At 36.2% G+C, this 19,631-nt stretch overlaps 1 protein-coding gene across 2 annotated transcripts in view; it reads left to right on the top strand.

The window, feature by feature from the left end:
- Positions 1-18,824, top strand: part of LOC149796051 (DNA polymerase epsilon catalytic subunit A-like) — a 148,038-nt gene extending 129,214 nt beyond the window's left edge. For both annotated transcript variants that reach the window (XM_089965969.1, XM_089965968.1), the window contains exons 48-55: positions 1,486-1,596; positions 2,340-2,425; positions 3,466-3,598; positions 4,121-4,255; positions 5,795-5,871; positions 10,411-10,546; positions 13,216-13,325; positions 17,782-18,824. In XM_089965969.1, coding sequence (XP_089822095.1) covers positions 1,486-1,596; positions 2,340-2,425; positions 3,466-3,598; positions 4,121-4,255; positions 5,795-5,871; positions 10,411-10,546; positions 13,216-13,325; positions 17,782-17,857 — 864 coding nt within the window. In that variant the 3' untranslated portion in view covers positions 17,858-18,824. The remainder of the gene's footprint in view (positions 1-1,485; positions 1,597-2,339; positions 2,426-3,465; positions 3,599-4,120; positions 4,256-5,794; positions 5,872-10,410; positions 10,547-13,215; positions 13,326-17,781) is intronic.
- The last annotated feature ends 807 nt before the right edge of the window (positions 18,825-19,631 follow it).

Here is a 19,631-nt window from a genome sequence, read left to right as displayed (position 1 = left end):
TCCAAGTTTCCTCAGCTCGGTATCTATACCAGACCTAAACACTGATACAGGGTCCGAGAGTTACAAATCTTAACAGTAGCTTGCCTGCCAAAACTATTCTGTACCCTTTATGTTTTGGTAGCTACTATCATGAAAATGATGAGACTATTAACAAGATGTTTTTTTTTTACAGATTTGTCTTCATCGCTAGCTGATAGGTCAACCCTATCTACACCTTGGTGGATCAAACATATTTTAGTGCTTTGTCCATGTAAAAGCTATTGATTTCATGAGTTGCCTCCCTTAGCATGTAAATAACCAGTCATGCTTAACAGTGGTGCATTGTACATCAGCCAAAAATGATGGAGGCAGTTGACTTCAAAAGTATACTTTGTAAGTTTATCATCAAACGTATGAAACGTATGACTACTTTTCAGAGATAAGCCATTTTGTGTTTGTTCAAGTGTACAAACATGGACTGGCAATAGAAAATTTGTGTGCTCCCCTTGTCTCACTCATGTAGGAACAGTGTTCAGATTTGAACAACTTAAGTTCAATTGGATGTGGTGGCTTGCTGCTGCATCCAATAAAATTTACAGACTTGAAGCACAGAAATATCTTTTGATCCGCCATGGTGTAGATATTGTTAACATATCAGACCCTTGGCTAGTGAACATGTAGCTTTATCTCTTGCAACAGAAAAATTAAAGCACTTTTATATCTTGAGTATTTAATTAGTTAATCATTGATTCATTTAATTTTACATTCATCTCTTTCTCTCAAAAACAATTAACCTTGCATTATTGGTTGTGGTTAAATCCGAATATTGGCTTCTGTTGGTTTAGTTTGGAATTGGGTCTCCATATTAAATTCAAGGAAACGCTATCTTTAGAAGAGTGGTTCTTTCACTGGATTGCTCAGAAATTAGGAATGAAACTGCTTGGATTGCTTCAATAAAACAGAATGGCATTCATGTGAGTGCCCATACACATCTGTCCATATTTTTGTCAGTACCTTTATGAGTATATCAGATGCTCTAATCCTCCCATGTTTTTCGTGCAGAATTCCAGTATTATGAAAGTTTTTGAAGTTCTAGCATTTGAAGTATGGAAAAATCCAACTGGTTTTGGTTTCCAGTAGGTTACGGTCATTGTGGCTCAAAGAAAATAGATTTTACCAAATAATTTCTGTTTTTGAACAAGTTCCCTCATTCAAGTTTTTGATTGCTTGCACTTTAGGTAATGAAGAAATCTTTCAGTTTAGGAGTCAAATGGTCAAAGGTCAGTCATGGTAGATGTAATAATGAAAATATTGATATTTGCACAGTATGTTTACTTAAGACTGCATACCTTGACCAAATGTCCAGGTCATCAACCAAGCCATAATAGTGTTTACAGGGTTATTAAACGTAGGGTAGATATATAATGTGTTCTTCTTTGTACTCTTGTATTTTTAATAGACTAAATATGTCCGCTAAACTAAGCAATTACTGAATATTTGATACAGATGATAATCGCTGGATACATTTTGTCAATTTACAACAATCTGCAAGAAGAACAGCGCAGACTGACACCTGGGAACACCCCAGTAAGGCGACACAAGCAAAGTCAGACACAGGTAACGTTGAATAAACTATCATCTCTCTCTCTCTCTCTCTCTCTCAGTAAAGATAATAAAAAAAAGGTGTTGTTGCTGCAATTGGCTCAGTTCAGTGCATAATCTCTAATAATAAATTCTTTTGAAGACCCTGAAGCGACATAGCCTTGGTACATTTATTATTTTCACAAATTTATTTTTTCAAAGTTTTGAAGACGATTACGATAAGCATGAATGTATATGCTTTTGCTACTTAACTATCATTCATACTTTGCACTGAAGTCTTCTGAGACATAAAAATGGGACATAAATCATGCCATGTATTCTTAAAAGTAATGAATTACAAAATTATGTATTCTAGCTGAATTTGAAATGTTTAACATTCTATCACTTAGAATGAAGTTAAAATCATAAGACTTGGTTATCTTGGGTTCCACTTAATTGCCAGATTTCATTGATATAAATATACTCAGAACAGTGTTGAGGTCATTTAACTTGAAGTACAAGCCTTGTGCTCAAAAAAGTCGAATAACACAGACTAGGATTTGTCCAAGTGTGATTCCTTTTGGATGTTGTTACATTTGTGATGCAGAGTCTGAATTGCAAGTAATGATCAGTTATGTATGATTAAGATATATGCAAGAAAATTCAACAGGGTTTTCTTTTCTCACTGATTGAACTTTCTCCATGAGTGCCTGACTGAAGAAATTTCATGAGAGTGGTGGGACATATGTTCTAACAGTTGTCATTATGTCTATTTCCAGGCTATAATGGACAACACCACCACACCAGGCAGTGTCAGTTTTGCACAGAATCTGATCTCACAAGATCTAGCTCAGCAGATGTTCTTGTAAGTTGTTATCTCTCCAGCACATGTTCTTATAAGTTATCTCATTAGCAGATGTTCTTGTAAGTTATCTCACCAGCAGGTGTTCTTGTAAGTTTCAATCTCACCAGCAGATGTTCTAGTAAGTTATCTCATCAGCAGATGTTCTTGTAAGTTATCAGCAGATATTCATGTAAGTTATCTCATCAGCAAATGTTCTTGTAAAGTTATCTCACCAGGATAAGCAGATGGATAGGCTTAGTTACTCCTTCAGTTTGACAGTATCCTTCTCAACAAAGTCAGTTTGACAGTATCCTTCTCAACAAAGTCAGTTTGACAGTGTCCTTCTCAACACAGTCAGTTTGAGTGTTCAGGTTCCAGTGTTGAAGGCAAGACCTAGTGTGCTTTATAAATCCTTGTATGTTTTACATTTGACTGATAAGAAGCTGTGATATTTGTTAAGCCCACGATGTGATAGCAGAAAGTGACATAATGTTTAGTTAGTCTGCATGTCTGCACTTGACGCAGAAACAACACAAGGCATAACATATCTGTTCGCTAACACACAGTGAGAGACTCGTCAAACAGTTCTTTTTCTAAAGGAGACTACAGGGATGGCATTTTTTTATATTACTTTAACATTACCAAATGCTTATTCACTGAGAAATTTATACCCAATTATTTATGTTGACACTGGTGTCATCAGCAAGCACTGTGATGAATTGTTACTTAAATGTCAGTGACAAGAAAATAGCATGGTGTTCAGATACAATGATTTTCGGTTATCATTTTTTATAACAAAATATAACCCACAGATGATTGTTTTCTTTGCTCGTAAACATTTGTCATATTTGATATTTCACATCTTTAAATCTTTATTTGTAAAATTGTGATCTTGTGTTTGGTCAAGGGATCTGAATAATTTTCAATGGATAAAGCTGCAGATAATTTCTAATCATTTTTATAGCAAGATAAAATTATGTAAGGTCTTTCAACTTATTTAAGGTTTAGAATATATTCATGTTAAGTCACATGTACCTGATGCTTTTTGTTTGTTTGTCAAGGATCACTCAAAAGATTAACAAGAAATTGAGTGGTAACAGGAGCAACAGTACTAGTGCAGAGTTCCCTCAACCTCCAGGTTCCCATCTACCTCTGAATAACCCATCTTTGGAGTTTGTTAAAGCTGTCTGCAAGGTGAGTTTTCTGATCTTTTATAGAGAATTTAATTATTCTGAATTATATAGACAGCATTGCAGAAAATAAAAATATAATTGGATATAATTTAAATAGGAATTTTCTGTGTGGACACGGGTAAGAAGAAAAGTAACTCAACACCAATATACTTAAGCTGTTTGCCCCTTCTCGTGCCAATTGGTACTCAGCATCACTCCTATAGTCTGTCATGTAGGCAGCTTTTGTGCAATTCCAAGGTCATTCAGATCTTGAAGGCTTCATTTCCTCAAAATTTGTTAAAATAATTTCAGTGCAAGCAGCATATCTGTATTCATTAGTCAGTTTAACCTTGATCCCAGGCTGATTAAACATCACTGAACCTTTGACCAGTTTCAGGATGTAGTGTTATTAAGCAACATAAGGATTGACAATCCATCTTTCTACTTGTATATCAGATAATGTCAAAAATGCCAGCCATTTATAAATGTCCATAAAAATACACAAGGATTTGTTTGCAACTGCTTACACTTTGTTGCATATCAGGTCCTGTCTCTGGATCCAAATGTAACTATACAAGTCAACAAGCTGAACAGAGACCTGCTGAAACTGATAGGAGTTGGCGAATTTGCCCCCGAAGCACAGTTTAAGGATCCGTGTCTTTCCTATGTCTTGCCAGAGGTAAGTGGTATATTTTATTTAATAAATACTCATTGTGTGTTGGAAGTAGAAATACACTTCACTTTATTTATTTATTTATTTATTTATTAAACAAATATACTAAGATGTGACTGGGAATGTCTTGCTATACCAAGAGGGTAGTTTTAAGTGTTCATTAACTCATTCAGCCCCAGAGGTTTTTGCCTGAAATGTGCGTAGGAAAGACATTTGGGGGGCTATTTCTGAATACATCATAATACATCGGCTTTCAACAGATTTTCCATTAGACTAATGCCTAGTTGTATTAGAAACATCATTTTCCATTGGTTATTTTGCTTGCGCATGAGCAGAAGGGTAAAAGTTTTTTTTTGTTTTTTGTTTGGCTTAATGGACCCATCATTTTTGTATGGAGACCACAATTTATTCCAAATGCCCACCTTATCCTAGTTTTTGCAAAGGTTCACCTGTCTGTGCAGTTAAGACTGGTATGCCTTTGATCTGAGGACAAAAGGTCTAAAATCCGGACACAAAATCACATTCCGATCTCGAGCGAATTTAGGGTGAAAAAAAAAAAAACAGATCCGAAGAATGAGGTTTTTCTCTCTGTATTTTGTAGTACAACTAGAACTTCCAGATTATTTGATATCATTTTAGAGTTACATCTGTCTGCTTTTTTTTAATACCACCCACGGTGGTGTATCTTAAATGACCTTGGTGCTGCAAAGCTTGGATTTAGGGTACAGCCTCATCATGCCTACAGATGGGATCGGGGCTGAATCGGTTAATATAAAAAAGTTGGTAAGTGTAAGCTGGGCCCTATTGGGATAGGTGGTCAGTATATTCAGGTTTCATTAATGTTAGAATGGCAATTTTGGACCAGAGGAGGATGGGTTAGGGAAGAGTTTAGTTGGGTAAGTTGTACTGCATATGGGTGATACAGACTTGACCTTGCAGTGGTGGATTATTGTCATTTTACTGTATATGGGTGATAAGACTCGATCTTACAGTGGAGAATTGTTGTCTTTTTACTGCAGGAACCAGTTCTCAGCTGAAATAGCACAGTTGGTAAAGCATTGGACACTAAATTGAAGGGTTGCGGGTTCAGTGCCTGCTCAGGCCAGCACTGATTTGCTGCCTGTCTGTGTCCTCTGGAGAAAGACTGCTTCCATTTGCTTAGCATAATCTAGCCAATAATAAGCGAAAGTTCCATCAGAAATCTAGAAACCAACCAGTTAAACCAGTTCCTATTATCCTATTTCCATATCTCTATCTCTCTTTCTCTCTCTCTCTCTCTCTCTCTCCCGTTTTGGTTCTATTACCAGGAAAGGTGCAAGATGTTGCTTATGCATGTCTTTTGAAAACAGTACAACTGAATTGTTGTTTCTAAACATGTCTGCACAGAAAGAATGCCGTACTTCAGAGGTTTTGTTTTCTGGGGTCAGAACTTGATAGGTTGACATTTTTGGCATGTGATCTCTTTTAGTTATTTGAAAGGTGTAATATATTTTTTAATTAGGTCGTCATGTACTGTTTCTTCTAACAGCATTCCATTTTTTTCAGGTGATCTGCAAGTCTTGTAACCACATCCGAGACCTGGATCTGTGTAGAGACCCTTATCTGGATCACAGCGGAGCAGGGTGAGCAAATACATCTCATCTGTTCATTTGAATGATTGACATTTCTCAGGGTATATATTTTTATTAATATCAGACGAAGAAGAATATCACTTTTAGGATTTTCAATAACTAGTATAATGGTATGGATAACTAGACCACTAAAATTGGAGAAACAATGTACCAAAAGTTTTGAATCTAGAATCCTAAGGGCAGGGGACATGTCAGCATGACCTACATGATATGCACATATTTCAAACGGACAAGTACCGCTCCAGTGGCCTAGTGGTTAGAGCATCTGCCTTTGATGCGGGAGGTCGTGGGTTCAATCCCTGGCCGAGTCATACAAAAGACTTATAAAAATGGTACTAACAGCTACCTCACTTGGCGCTCAGCATTAAGAGGTTAGTGTTAGGACTGGTCGGCCAGGTGTAAGGATAATGTGACTGGGTGGGACTTGCATAGTTGCCAACCCTCACGAATTTGGTGTGAATTTCATGACTTTTTCAGCGATTCACGGATTCACACCGTAAGACAAAAATTCACGAATTTTCCGATCCTCAATTATTTTAAATCTTTAATAAAATAACCGATTTCCTGTTAAGCACTAGTCGTGATATTCGCAGTTGCCGAAACGGTCCGGTACCGCTGGTCACGATATTAGTAGATCTACAGCCGATTAGTACAGTTGGCCCGGTCACAGGCATTTTAGCCTATTTTAATCTATATGTATAAGAGTAGTTTTACAAACGCTTTTGAGAGAAACTGGGGCCTAACTGGAAATTTGCTCCGCGCATGCATCAAAACACTGATTTGCTTTACCGTTCAGCATCGCATGTAAGATTTTGAAAATGTTTTCACCACCAAGGAAAAAGAAATGTATTATTCAAAAAGTGAAGTTTAATTTGGAATATATCAAAAATTGACCGTGCATTCTGCCATTAAACATTGATATTCATTCATGCTTTTTGCACTCAAGTGTGCCATCACAGAGACGATGTGAGGAAGAATGTCGGTTGCAAAAAACACGTAGAAGTTGGGAAAATTAAGAATTCGCAGATTTCAGCTCTGGAATATTTTAAACCATTGGCGGAAGACCTGCAGGCTTCCAACGCTTAAGCATTATTTGTGAGTTTTCTTGTGTCAAACACAATCGACTTTTATCAGCTGTAGACCATGCCGTGCTAAACATTTGTTCTGACGACATATGTTCCTGGACTCGAAAACCGCTTCCAAATTTTCCTTTGGAAGAACCAAAAATGTTGCAGCTCCTGTGCATTTCTCACAGCAACAGTGACAGCGAAAGAGTATTTTCTTTAGTGAGGAAAAATAAGACAGACTTTAGGGCCTCCTTAGCTGCAGAAAATTTGTCAGCAAGTTTAGTCCACAAGATCAACCAGCAGGCAAGAAGTCGGAACTGTTTAGAAAACAAATTTACGATCAGGCAGTTGAGGAAGTTCAAGTCTGCCACAGTATCATGTCTTGATAAATAAATATTTCTGCATATATGTAGTGTTTTGTTTTTATTTTGCAAACTTGATATAGTGTAGTATTGACGGTCGGAGTAGTCAGAGTGGATGGAGTTATTGTCATGGTATTTTTCACGAATTCGTGTCCAAATTCACGACTTTTTTTTCCCTATTTTCACTAATTTTGAGCCTGGAAGGTTGGCAGCTATGGACTTGATGCCTTGTGTCTGCAGCATGATGCCCCAAGTGGTCTAAAGCACTCTCCTTTACGGATCACTGCCATCTCACCTCTGTGTAGGTTCAAGTCTCGGATTCGGCTAATGTGGGTACGTGAGAAAGCTTGCCAGTAGCTTCTCGTGGGTTGGTGGTTCTTTCCGGAGTTTTCCCGGGTTCTTCCTCCACCATTAATACTGGCCGCCATATATAGCCTATCTTGTGTTGAAAAGTGGTGTTAAACCCTACAACAACAGTTGCCTCGCTTGACTGGGTGGGACATCATGCTACATGTATGTGGCATGCTAGACATCACTATAAACGGCCACATTGCAGACATCGTAGTGATATGACTGAAAAATTGTTAAAGCTACGTTAAAAATCCAAATCACATCACATCACATCAAACGGACAAGTAATACTGATACTATATAATACACTGGTATTGTTTAAAAGAAATGATTGAAGTATTTTAAATGTTTTATCATCTGCTTCAGATTGCCCATGAATCATGTTTAAATGCCTGGTTCACTGAAAAAGATCTGCACCATGCTAATTTAGTATCTTGTTTATCATTGAACTTTAGTTTTCACTCATTATCAACCAGCTTTTATTAAAATAATTCCCATTGTCTAATTTATTTTATTTTCAAACAACTGTATTACTGATTGAATACCAAACTGTATTTCTGCAAGTGTTTGTATCAGAAATCTGGTCCTTTTTTTCATAAATTCAACCTTGAAACTGTGTTATGCTAGCATACCAAGTGGGATGCATAGTAGTCCAGACTTGATGAACATAGATATAGCTGCCAAGTGTCATGTTTTTTTTCTGTATTTGTCCCGTATTTTGGACCTGAATACAGGTTATACGTTTTTCTTGTTAAAAATCCATTTTTTTAAAATTTAAAATAAAAATAATTTAAAATATTTCTGTTTAGAACAGGCACCCGGTTACATTCCGAGAGTAAATGTGTCACATGTAAATAGGGTTCTAATACATGATTGGTTTATTCAGAATCAAGGCTACAACCACTCTGGTGGCCTAGTGGTTAGAGCATCCATCTCAGATGCGAGATCTCGTAGGTTCAATCCCTGGCCAACTCATACCAAAGACTACAAAAATGGTACTCAAAGCTGCCTTGCTTGGCGCTCAGCATTAAGAGGTTAGTGTTAGGACTGGTCAGCCTGGTGTTAGGATAATGTGACTGGGTGGGACATGATACTACATGTCTGCACCATGGTGCCCCAGTACTAGGCATCACTATAAACTGCCACACTGCAGACATCGTAGTGATATGACTGAAAAATTGTTAATGTTACATTAAAAATCCAAATCACACACACACAATCAGGGATACCGTGCTAGTCTTTAACCACATTATTTTTTATTGCACAATGCGGTTGCTGCTATCTCATTTTGTAACCAACTTCTAGTCACATTGAAAAGGAAAGATTCAGAGTTTACTCCAGCAGAGAAAAGAAAACGGAAATGGAAGTACAATTGTGCTGTGTTGTTTAGAGTTTTAAAACCATCTAGTAAAGGAGTAAACCTTGTGTATTGCAAATTGTATAATTGAGCTTTTGTTATTATGCATGGAGGTGCCAATGACATAAAATGAAAGAACATGAAAAAGCTAATTAAACATCAGCTTGCTGCTTCAGCATCATCATCATCATCATCATCAACCCAGCCTGAACTTGTGACGTTTATAAATGCCAGAGAGAACCATGATGTAATTCGATCAAAGTTGGGTTTGCTAGAGTGGTCTAAAGCGCTGTCCGTTACGGATCACTGTCATCTCACCTCTGTATGCGTGGGATCGAGTCTCGGATTCAGCCAATGTGGGTATGTGAGAAAGCTTGCCAGTAGCTTCTCGTGGTTTAGTGGTTCTTTCCGGGGTTTTCCCAGGTTCTTCCTCCACCATTTATACTGGCCGCCATGTATAGCCTATTGTGTGCAGAAAAATGGCGTTAAACCCTGCAACCAAATTTCTTTTAAAATTGAACCTTCCTCAGTTATTAATGATGCTGGCAATTTGTTTCACACACTTTTTTCAAACATTATAATCGCAAATTACTTGTGGGGTAGAAAGAAGACAGTTTAAGTTTTTTAAAAATCGCACCGAATTCACATCAGTGAAAGATTTTAATTGGAATCTATACTGATTGAAGAAAGAAAAAACAACAAGGTATGGAAAAGGCTTCCATGAACAGTGTCTAAGTGTGTGTTGCATTCTTTCACCTTCAGAGTGCAACACATGCATCTTTTACATTTACTGATGGTTGTAGATGTTGTAAATAGTTACATATGTATTAAGTTTTTAAAATGTTTCTGAAAATTAGTAATTATGTCACTGTCAGTCAGTATTTTTGTACTCTGGGATTGGCAGCTATGCACATGACCAGTAATTGTGGGAAACGCACAATCCCACATCAGAGGTACACACAATCCCACATCGGAGGTACACACAATCCCACATCGGAGGTACACACAATCCCACATCGGAGGTACAATGCTACATTGCTGTTAATGAACTTGATTAGACAAGAGCCACCAAATTTTCATCTACATTCACTGTCTATTAGAGGTTGACATATTGCACTTGTTGTCTTAAATAGGTTGCATGCAAATCTGTGATGAAAATATACATAAACCCTATTAATTATGCCACTGAACAAAGTATCCTTTCTACTTAAACTATATTGCCACTCGAGAAGAAAAGATTTTATGGGCAGTAAAAGGTAAAACTAGGACAGACCAATTCAACTGAAGTACTTTCGGAACCACATGAAATTGCTTTGCAAATAGTTTAAAGAAAGGAGTTTAAAGTTGAGATTCCCTGCCACAAAAATGCCAGGAGTATCAATTTGTTTTACAGGCCTGCAGTTTGGTCATGTGTCCAGTGCAAGGCAGAGTACGACATTGTGGAAATAGAGCAGAGTTTAATAGAAGCTATTCACAGAAAGTCCATGGCCCATGTACTTCAGGACCTCCGGTGTACCAAATGTCATGGGGTAATGCTCTCTCCGTTTACTGCTTATGTTTATTGTTTTCTCTGAGACATGTGACTGCATGCGTTCCCCCCAAAATAAATCCCATCAGAATAACATAGCACATGACAGTTGTACACAGGCATAGTTCATTCTTTGTGCTAGCATATTCTTCGAAAATCTAGGTTGTCCATTATTATTATTCAGAACTTTTACAATCTTTCAAGCAATTGTTAAATTAAGTGCCAAATGGAGGCATTGTCACTTTATACAGAATCATACCAAAGTTTTTCTCCAAGATGCTTTAAGTGTGATAATCTCACCCCAAAACTGAATGAACCAATCCCATAAAAATTCTGAACAAATAGTTGATTGACTCTGAAGGTAACAGAACCTGTTGTATTCATTTACTGTTAAGAGTTCAGTCTGATCAAGTAAATGTATGACATTAACATCAACCATCATAATCAAGTGAATTGTAGGTTACTTTTAATATGTTGTCATGAGGTGGAGCATTTTCTGTTGTGAAATTTTCTGTTCTTTTGTTTTTCACCATTTTCATCTTTTATGCAATAACTTCAGTCATCCACCATCTGCAGTTTCCAGATTTTATGGATGGCTGCTCTTGAGGGTAAGGAAGAATCATGTCAGTATTGGGGTCAAAAGTTCCAAGGTCAAGGACACTAACTAAAAGGAGAAAAATGGTTTCAGCACAAACTTTGTGGATGGCTTTTCCTTTGGGTAAAGGAAGAAGCTAACCCATTTTGGAGTCGGTTAAAATCACTAACTTGTAGAGTAAAGATGGTTTCTGCACAACAGCATAGTTCTATATCATATATATGAACCAGACTTTGGTTAAAGAAGTTTATTGTTGAGGGGGTCAAAGGTCAAGGTCACTGACTGAACAAAGAAAAATAGTTTCAGAAAAATGACATTATTTCTTCATCACAGACGTGAACAAAACTTTGTGGATGGCTTGCACTATGGCAGGGAAGAAACATTGATTTATGTACACAAATTTCAGTTGTCTGCACAAAGGATATCAAACAAGCAGATTTATAATGTACCAGGGTACTCTAGCAGTTGATCACTGGGACATTTTCAGTGATTACCTGGTAATTAAAAGCATTTTGCCTGCTGTTAGTTAAATTCTATTGCATCCAAGGTCGTGCCACTGTCAACTCAATTTTATGACTGCTGATAAAAACAATAAACAATATCAAGTTTTATTCATTAAAACTTATTCCTCTGAGAACGGATGCGGTTAGAGGTCAAGTTAATAATATATATAACTCCTTCAGGATAATGCAGACCTGCCAGCTCTTACCATTTTGCCCCAAGTTTTACCGAAATTACTCTTAAAATATAGACTTACAGCATACTAACAAAACTATGGAAAAATTATGGTTGCCGAAAAATCCAGATAATTGGTTCACCTATGTTTTGTTTGGATCGGGGTTTCATCTTAGAATTAGTAAAATTAGTCAGGGAACCAGAATAACTTTACAGCAGCACCTCAGATGCTTAAAACTGCACATATATGGTCATGATAAGCGTCTGCATGCTCAAACTGTTGATTATATCATTTTTTTAAATGGCATCCAGAAAGCACTGCATGTTTAATACAAAAGGGAAAATAAGCTTCTAGAAAAGTGTTAATAATCAACACAGAAGAATAAAAAGGAGTATTCACATGCATGTGAATAAAAACTGGAAAGGACACAATTATGTTTATTGGACATCACGCAGGCCAGCCAGCTCTTGAGATTTTGCTGTCATATGAAAATAACCTTAAAAATACAGACTTACAGCATACTAGCTAAAACTATGGGAAAATGATTGTCAGGGTTGGCAGGTCTGCATCACGTGCCAATTTGAGTATGTCTCGTGGTGGGAGAGATGATTACCTTCGTCATGTGAAATGGAAAAGAATTTCCAGGAATTATGTCAAGTTGAAAGATAGCAGCAAGCCATTGAGCTGCATGGGTTTGGATTCGAGTTTGTTCATCTGTACTGGTGGTAAATAAGTCTACGCGTACTTTACAAACTTTTCAGTTGAAAATAGTGTTTATCGTCGATGCGTCAAACTTTTAATTACGTTTTCCAGCTTTACAGTAGCAATTATTGGTTTTTTGTTGCACCTTACTAAAAACTGGTCAGTCTTATGGGACAAAATCAGCTGTCTTACTGAGATGGACTCGTTATGGTTGGCAAGTCTGAAAATGTGTCAAAATACGTGGCTTATAAAATCTAAAAACTTGAAATGTGTAAATGACCACTGGCCTTGTCATCATTTGGTGGCATATTAGTAAAATCTGTGATAATGTCATTAATGAGTTTACCAACATTTGGTGGCAGATTGGCTTGGCCTGTGATACATAAGTAGAGAATTTGTATTTACTTTACCGTGTTTTGGTGACAGATTGGTAAGATGTGAGGAGCTTGGTCTCAGAGTAAGATTGCTGTGTTAGAGGATTAGTATAGCTCAGTCTGAGGCTAATAACTTGCCATGTACCAGTTTTCTGTGTTGTTCATGATGAAGAAAAACGGTTAACAGGCATTGCTACTTGTACATTGAAAAGTCACTGTAAATGTTGTTCATTATTATTATTATTGTTGTTATTATCATTATTATAAAACCATTCTATGGTAAAGTGAACCACATTTATGGGTAATGCAAAATCTGTTTTCAGGTGAAGGATACCAACATGAGGACTTACTGCACATGTGCTGGTGAATATGTCAACACTGTCACCAATGGTGAGTTTGGGAAGAAGCTGCATACATTCCAAAGCATTGCCAGGTATTTACATTTTTTTAAAATCCTCTTCAAAGCATTACCAGTTGATGGTTGACCCTATTCAAAGCATTGCCAGGCATTTACTTGTCAGTTTATTGAAAACATTGCCAAGCATTTGTTCACTTGCATCAAAGTGTAATAACCTGCATGTAGGGAGGGGGCCCCGAGTGGTCTAAAGCTCTCACCGTTACGGATCACCGCCATCTCACCTCTGTCTGCGTGGGTTCGAGTCCAAGGCTCGGCTAGCGTGGGTATGTGGGAAGCCTGCCAGTAGCTTCTTGTGGGTCGGTGGTTCTTCCCTGGCTTTTCCAGGGTTCTTCCTCCACCAGTTATACTGGCCGCCATGTATAGCCTATCTTGTGCTGAAAAATGGCATTAAACCCTAGAACAACAACAACAAAGCATGTAGGGAGTGAGGTATGCATGCGTGTATACAGTAAACACTATTCATACAAACCTTCCAATTCGGTCTAGATTTTAAAAAATTATAAATCGGTGCATTAGCAGTGAATTGCCCAAAATGAGTTGACATTACTATTTTCTAGGAACCTTTGTTTTGTTTACTTGTCGATTAATAGTTAGTTGGTATAGTCTACATGTTTTTGTGATAGCGAAAATAGGGAGTATCATGCCAGCGGCTGGCATCCTTGATAATTCGATTAATGACTATTTCTAGTTAACCGTTTAAGACTGTACGTACATACTCAATGTATTTATAGCCCCTGATGTTTCATTTGTATACCTCGTCACATTTAAGTTTGGTTTTCCTCTTCTTTATTTCGTTGGTACATATACATGTTGACTACCCTGTCATGCGGTCTACCTCGGTAATATTGTAAGAGTGCATAACAGGGTTTCCAAACCTTTGCTATTAGTGACAGACTAACATGGTATGTGCCGCTTAATACAAAACTGGATTTTTTTTCTTCTTTTTATTTATTTAGGGCAGTTCAATTGCAAAGTGTAAAATATCCAGCTGGTAATTTCTATAAATAATCATTGTGAAAATATATGCATGCAATACTAGGTCATGCTTGTTTGAATATTCCAACAAAAATTGTGGGCTGTTGGTTGTTGGTTGTGGGTTTTGTCAGGAGTATATAAGGCTTTGTGGGCTGTTTGAGGGAGTTCAGTCAGCTAGCAGCAATGAAACTAGGTACATCAGTTATTGTGAGTTTTATTTTTATTTTGTTTTGTTTAGTTTATTATATGTAATTTTAGGCAATATTTTGGACAGTATATTTGTATTTAAGTTTATTTAAGTGCAAATCAATTTTTATTTAAGTTATTTTTATATTTTTATTTTTAATTCCTTTCTCTCTTATAAATTATATGCATTCTAGACATTTCTAATTTATTTTTATAAGCAAACTAGATATTGTTTTATCATTTGTTATTTGAAATTCAGTTATATGGTCAAGTGAGTGTTGTCCTCACAGACCAATACTTTTATTCATTTCTTTATTTATTTATTTTTTTTATATTAGTTTTATGAAGCTAAAGACATACAGAGAAGTTTCTCTACATTACAAATATATAGTTCCTTTTCTTAAATTATAAGTCCAACAAAGTTCTTAGGAAATAAAATGTCTTAAGTCATTGTGAGTGTTTTCCTCACCGACTTAACATTTTAAATTCAATTCAACAATACTTGATTATTCCAGCAATCTATAAAACATAAGTTGTGTGTCTATTTTATAATTTACTAATTGTCTAAGTCATTGTTTGTACTTTCCTCACTGACTTGACATTCTAAATTCAATTCAACAATACTTGATTATTCTAGCAATCTAAATAATGTAAGTTATGTGTCTATTTTATAATGTATTAGTTGTTTAAGTCATTGTGAGTGTTTTCCTCACCGACTTGACAGCCAATTTACTTCCATCTATACCAATTCACTTCAAATAAGTATTATGCTATAGTTGAAGTGTAAAGTCAAGCAAGTGTTTTCCTTGCAGATTTTTACATTTCACAATTACAATCGAGTCATAGTTTCTCTTCTGTAGTAAACTTTATTGCAACTAAATCCACATATGGTAACTCTAATATAATTTTCATCAGAAGAAATAATATAATGAACTAATAGTATAGAGCTAATGTGTACCGGTACACCGTACCCTGACCTTGCATGAAATTATTATATACCATACTGTACTGTACCTCCAAACAATGATAGTATTTTGGCTTAGTACAAAAACAAGACTGTCATGGTTATGAACTGACTTTATCTGCTGTTTCTTAATAAATGAATCATCTTGTGTTATGGTTGAAAAGAAATCAAGGGTTCGAGTTTACCCCATTCTCCCCCTCCTTAGTCAGCTGATAAGAAGCATACTCATCCCTGGTGCGATACTCCAAGATAGTATTATCAGGACCTAGCTCGGCTGTTACAAAAGTAACTCCACGTCACAATATAAACACATCTTAGTCAACTCGTTCACTGTTCACATCCCTCGATCTCTAGTGGTTGCTGAAGCTCCAGCAAATTACACTTATTCTTGCCTTATGGAGTGATCCAAGCTTGGCTTTATTTTTCTGAGCACTGTTAAAGTATATATCAGAAGTATTTCTGGTCAATTATTCTGAGATCTCTACACAACTTGCAGGAATTTTTCCACTATCCACCTTACCTCACATTTGGAAGATGATTCATTTTAGTGCACCCATGGTACAAGACCTGCACTTTACAACTGAAATGGCATTTTGTCCCTCAAGTCTACCTGAATGTCATGAATTTTGGTTCTGTCGAATAACTTATTAAAAAAAAATATTGGATTCTTACCAAAATGCTTGCTGATTTAAAAATTACCTAAATGAGGTTATTTTGTCAAAGATTTTACATTGTTTTTGCCCTCTTTAATATCAAAGTTTGTCCATGCATTATCAATCTTATTTTCATTCAATTACATTTGAAGATGATGTGAAACAAATTTAGTGGCTTGATGTCAAGAAGACCTGTCTAATTAGATTTTTCTAAAAGTTGACAAACCTTGCCCATGCATGTTGAGCCTAGATTTCTTTCCTTTTTTTGTATTCGACTGGCATGAATGAATTTCAGGCAACATGGATTTCAAGTTCTACGAATTAATTTCTTTGGGTGCTTGAAGAGTGTCTTGGTCTCAAATGTTCCTTTTGTATAGTCAAAAATGTGGTGGGTTTTCTAGTAATGAAGTCAGTGAATATTTGTTCGCCATGAAAACAAGAGAATTGACAGTATCAGTAGGAAATTTTTATGCATTTGCCTGTAACATCCTTTTGTATGCCCCCACTGTAATTGCAAAAGTTGGTATGTCGCTTTGCTGCTGTCATCCATCTGCAGGTCCATTTGTCCATCAGAATCCATTTAGGCAAGATGAAACAAAAATTTGTTGAGTTTGATTCATGACTTTTAATACCTGCTTAGATTTTCAGGTCATTACAGCAAGTTTGCCCCCAAATTTTTTATACATATTTAAGGCCAATTGAACATTGGGCACGTCTTGCTGTCCATCGTGTGTTGTCCAGTGACTACAACTAATAGTTATCTTCATCTATCTGACAGTTTAAAGCCAAACTGGACACAAAAGTCCTGGCATACAGTCCTGACACAAAAGTCGTGCACATTTGTACCGATATAGCCTATCCAACATGCCACTTTAACAACAATCGGAAATCGGAGAACAAATTTCACTCGAACTGCCTTAATGAATCAAACAAATTGTAACTGGTAGTGTTATCATATGAAAATCGTTCACAATGCATGATCTAGACCAGCTGATGGAACTCTAAAGTAGAAACAATCATGTCAGATAACGCCAAACACTACCAAATATCTGGAAATTCTCCATGACATGAGCATCTTTCCTTGCAATATGCATGCATTATAGACCACTGAATATCCTGTAAGAAATATTTGGACCTAAACCAGGCATGTGCCTCTGCAACATGAGCCAGATAAGTGATGTAAATTAATGGTTAAAACTAGGTCATGTTCCATTTCCGGCCTGTCAGTCATATTTTGCCCACCCTTGGTCTAATCTTTATAGATTTTGTTCATACTTGGTATTTATTAGGCAAAGATGACATTTTCTTGTGTGCACTTTGGATTGTTGCGTCAAGGCCACAGTTGTACAAAATGTGCATTAGGTTTAAGTCTTTTCATTAAATTTTCTAGACCCCTTGATAGATTTTGTTCATACTTGGGACAGATCATTATGAAGCTAAGATTCATTGTATGCACACTTGCTTGCTCCTTAACTAGGTCAGGGTCACAATTATAGAAAACTTGAAATTTTTGGTAGAAGATTTTTTCATTTGTTTATATTTCCTATATGCCAAGATGGATTTTGCATTAGGTCACATTTTACTGTAATGCTTGGATTGTGAGCTGAAGATGCAGGCCCTGGCTTTTTTGTGTTTTGAGTGTGGAAATGTTGATCTTGGAGAATCCTGTCATTACTTTTGTTTTCTGTTTCAGTCACTACAACATGACGCTTCTTCTAGAGACTGTAGAATGGATTCTAAAGTTAAACCCACAGATGTTAAACATGTAACAGCGCAAATGGAAAAACAGGGTGACCACTGGTGCAAAATGGTTTTTACCATCCATCCGGGAGATTTTTCCAGTCATTTTTGAAATTTGTGGATTTTATTTTCGTAGTGCTCCAACCAGCATCAAAATTTAGACCTTCATGGTTGGCTATAAGGTGCGAGAAGATTGTGCTATTACAGTACACAAACTTATGCTAAATCCAGGAGAAACCTTCCCTGCCTTGCATACCTTGTTTAAAAAATTGATTTTGCTCATGAAGAAGTTCCAGAATTGTTGCATCATTTTATTTTCCGGATTTCATGTGAACATTTTTGTGGTCGCACTAGAAAATGTGTGTAGGAAACATTAACCTTGCAGATTCACGATTTAAAAAGGAATTTCTACAGGATGCTGCTAACTCTTCTAAAATCTTTTTTATTGCAGGGTTGCATAACATTTAGGCATGTCTGCCTATTCAGCTCTTGGTCAGTAATCTTTCACATGCAACCACTCAGTTCATTACAGAGGAGTGCCACTGAAAGTTTTTATACAGATGTCAGTCATTGCCATTTTACAAGGCTTTGTTGGTAGGTGTTGGTCAGTGTTTCAAACAGATTTTTTTTCTCCACATCAGATTAGCCATCAAAGTATAATGGACATAACAGAGATTAGTTTCTTTTAAAATGGTACCTTTAGGTTGTACAATCTCAAGATTCTGTGATGCTAATTTTCTATTAAGTCATCCTCATACTGCACAAGAATATTGTGTGTAGGTTACTTAAGAATTGATTATCTTGCAAGTAAATGAATTGCTCCTGGTATTCAGTGTTAATTTTTATTGAGGTCAGTGTGAATAAATTATTGACTCCTCCACCAAGATACAAATACTATTTAATTGTACATATATTGTCTGAAGAACTGTGATATACTTCAAATTTTGTATTTCCCAATTTGAAGAAAAAAACTAATAAAGTGAAGATAAAAGTTTTGTCTCATTTTGTGTCTTGCTTGAAGATAGAGCAAATTTTGCAAGTGGCACATGCCAGACAGGAGATATTACAATTGTATAGAATAATCTCGGTAGCTAATTAACATAGTTATGATGGGTATATTTCAGATTGACAAATGAGGATCTCTTTCCACTATCAGCCCTGTTTAATTTCGCATTTAAGTATCAATCTTTTTTTTTTTAATGTATGGGTTACTATACTTGTGTGAATAGCTGATGCGCTGTGGGTGGGAGGGGACACCTATTATTTAGGGTAAAAGTGATCACCAAGAAGAATCCATTTTTGCTTGATGGTTTTATTTATTAGATGCTCACCAACTTTGTAGCTTTCACTTTTCTCAGACATAAACCAATACAATTTTGGGATCAAAAGGTCAGTTGTCTTGTTTGCCACAAAACAACAGAAATAGTTCAAGTAAATAAGATTCATGGAATCACCTAATTAAATTTGAGATGGGTTGTTTCAATCAAATAGTTGCTGGGATCAAAATTGTAAAGATCAAAGTCACAGTGATCCAATTAGAGATTATCTATGATTTCATTAGAATTTTTTTTAAAAATATTTCTTTATCCTTCTATGAGGTCTTCATCACTGAATGAAAACATTAATCATTTTTATTCCTGCCAACTTTTTCAAAAGTGTTATTGGCTTTTGGAAATTGAAATTTGAATAAAAGAAAAATGTTTTTTTAAAGCATTATAACATGCTTCAGAACAAAAATGGCAGGATCAATTGAGTGTTTACTTGTTCTTGCCTCCTTACATTCAAGCATTTCCTGTGGGGTGT

Source organism: Sinohyriopsis cumingii, chromosome 7, assembly GCF_028554795.1.
Source record: "Sinohyriopsis cumingii isolate HCF-2022 chromosome 7, ASM2855479v2, whole genome shotgun sequence".
In the NCBI taxonomy this organism is placed as follows: Eukaryota; Metazoa; Mollusca; class Bivalvia; order Unionida; family Unionidae; genus Sinohyriopsis; species Sinohyriopsis cumingii.
Note: the sequence above shows the minus strand (reverse complement) of the source record. Positions and strands in the feature narration are given on the sequence as shown.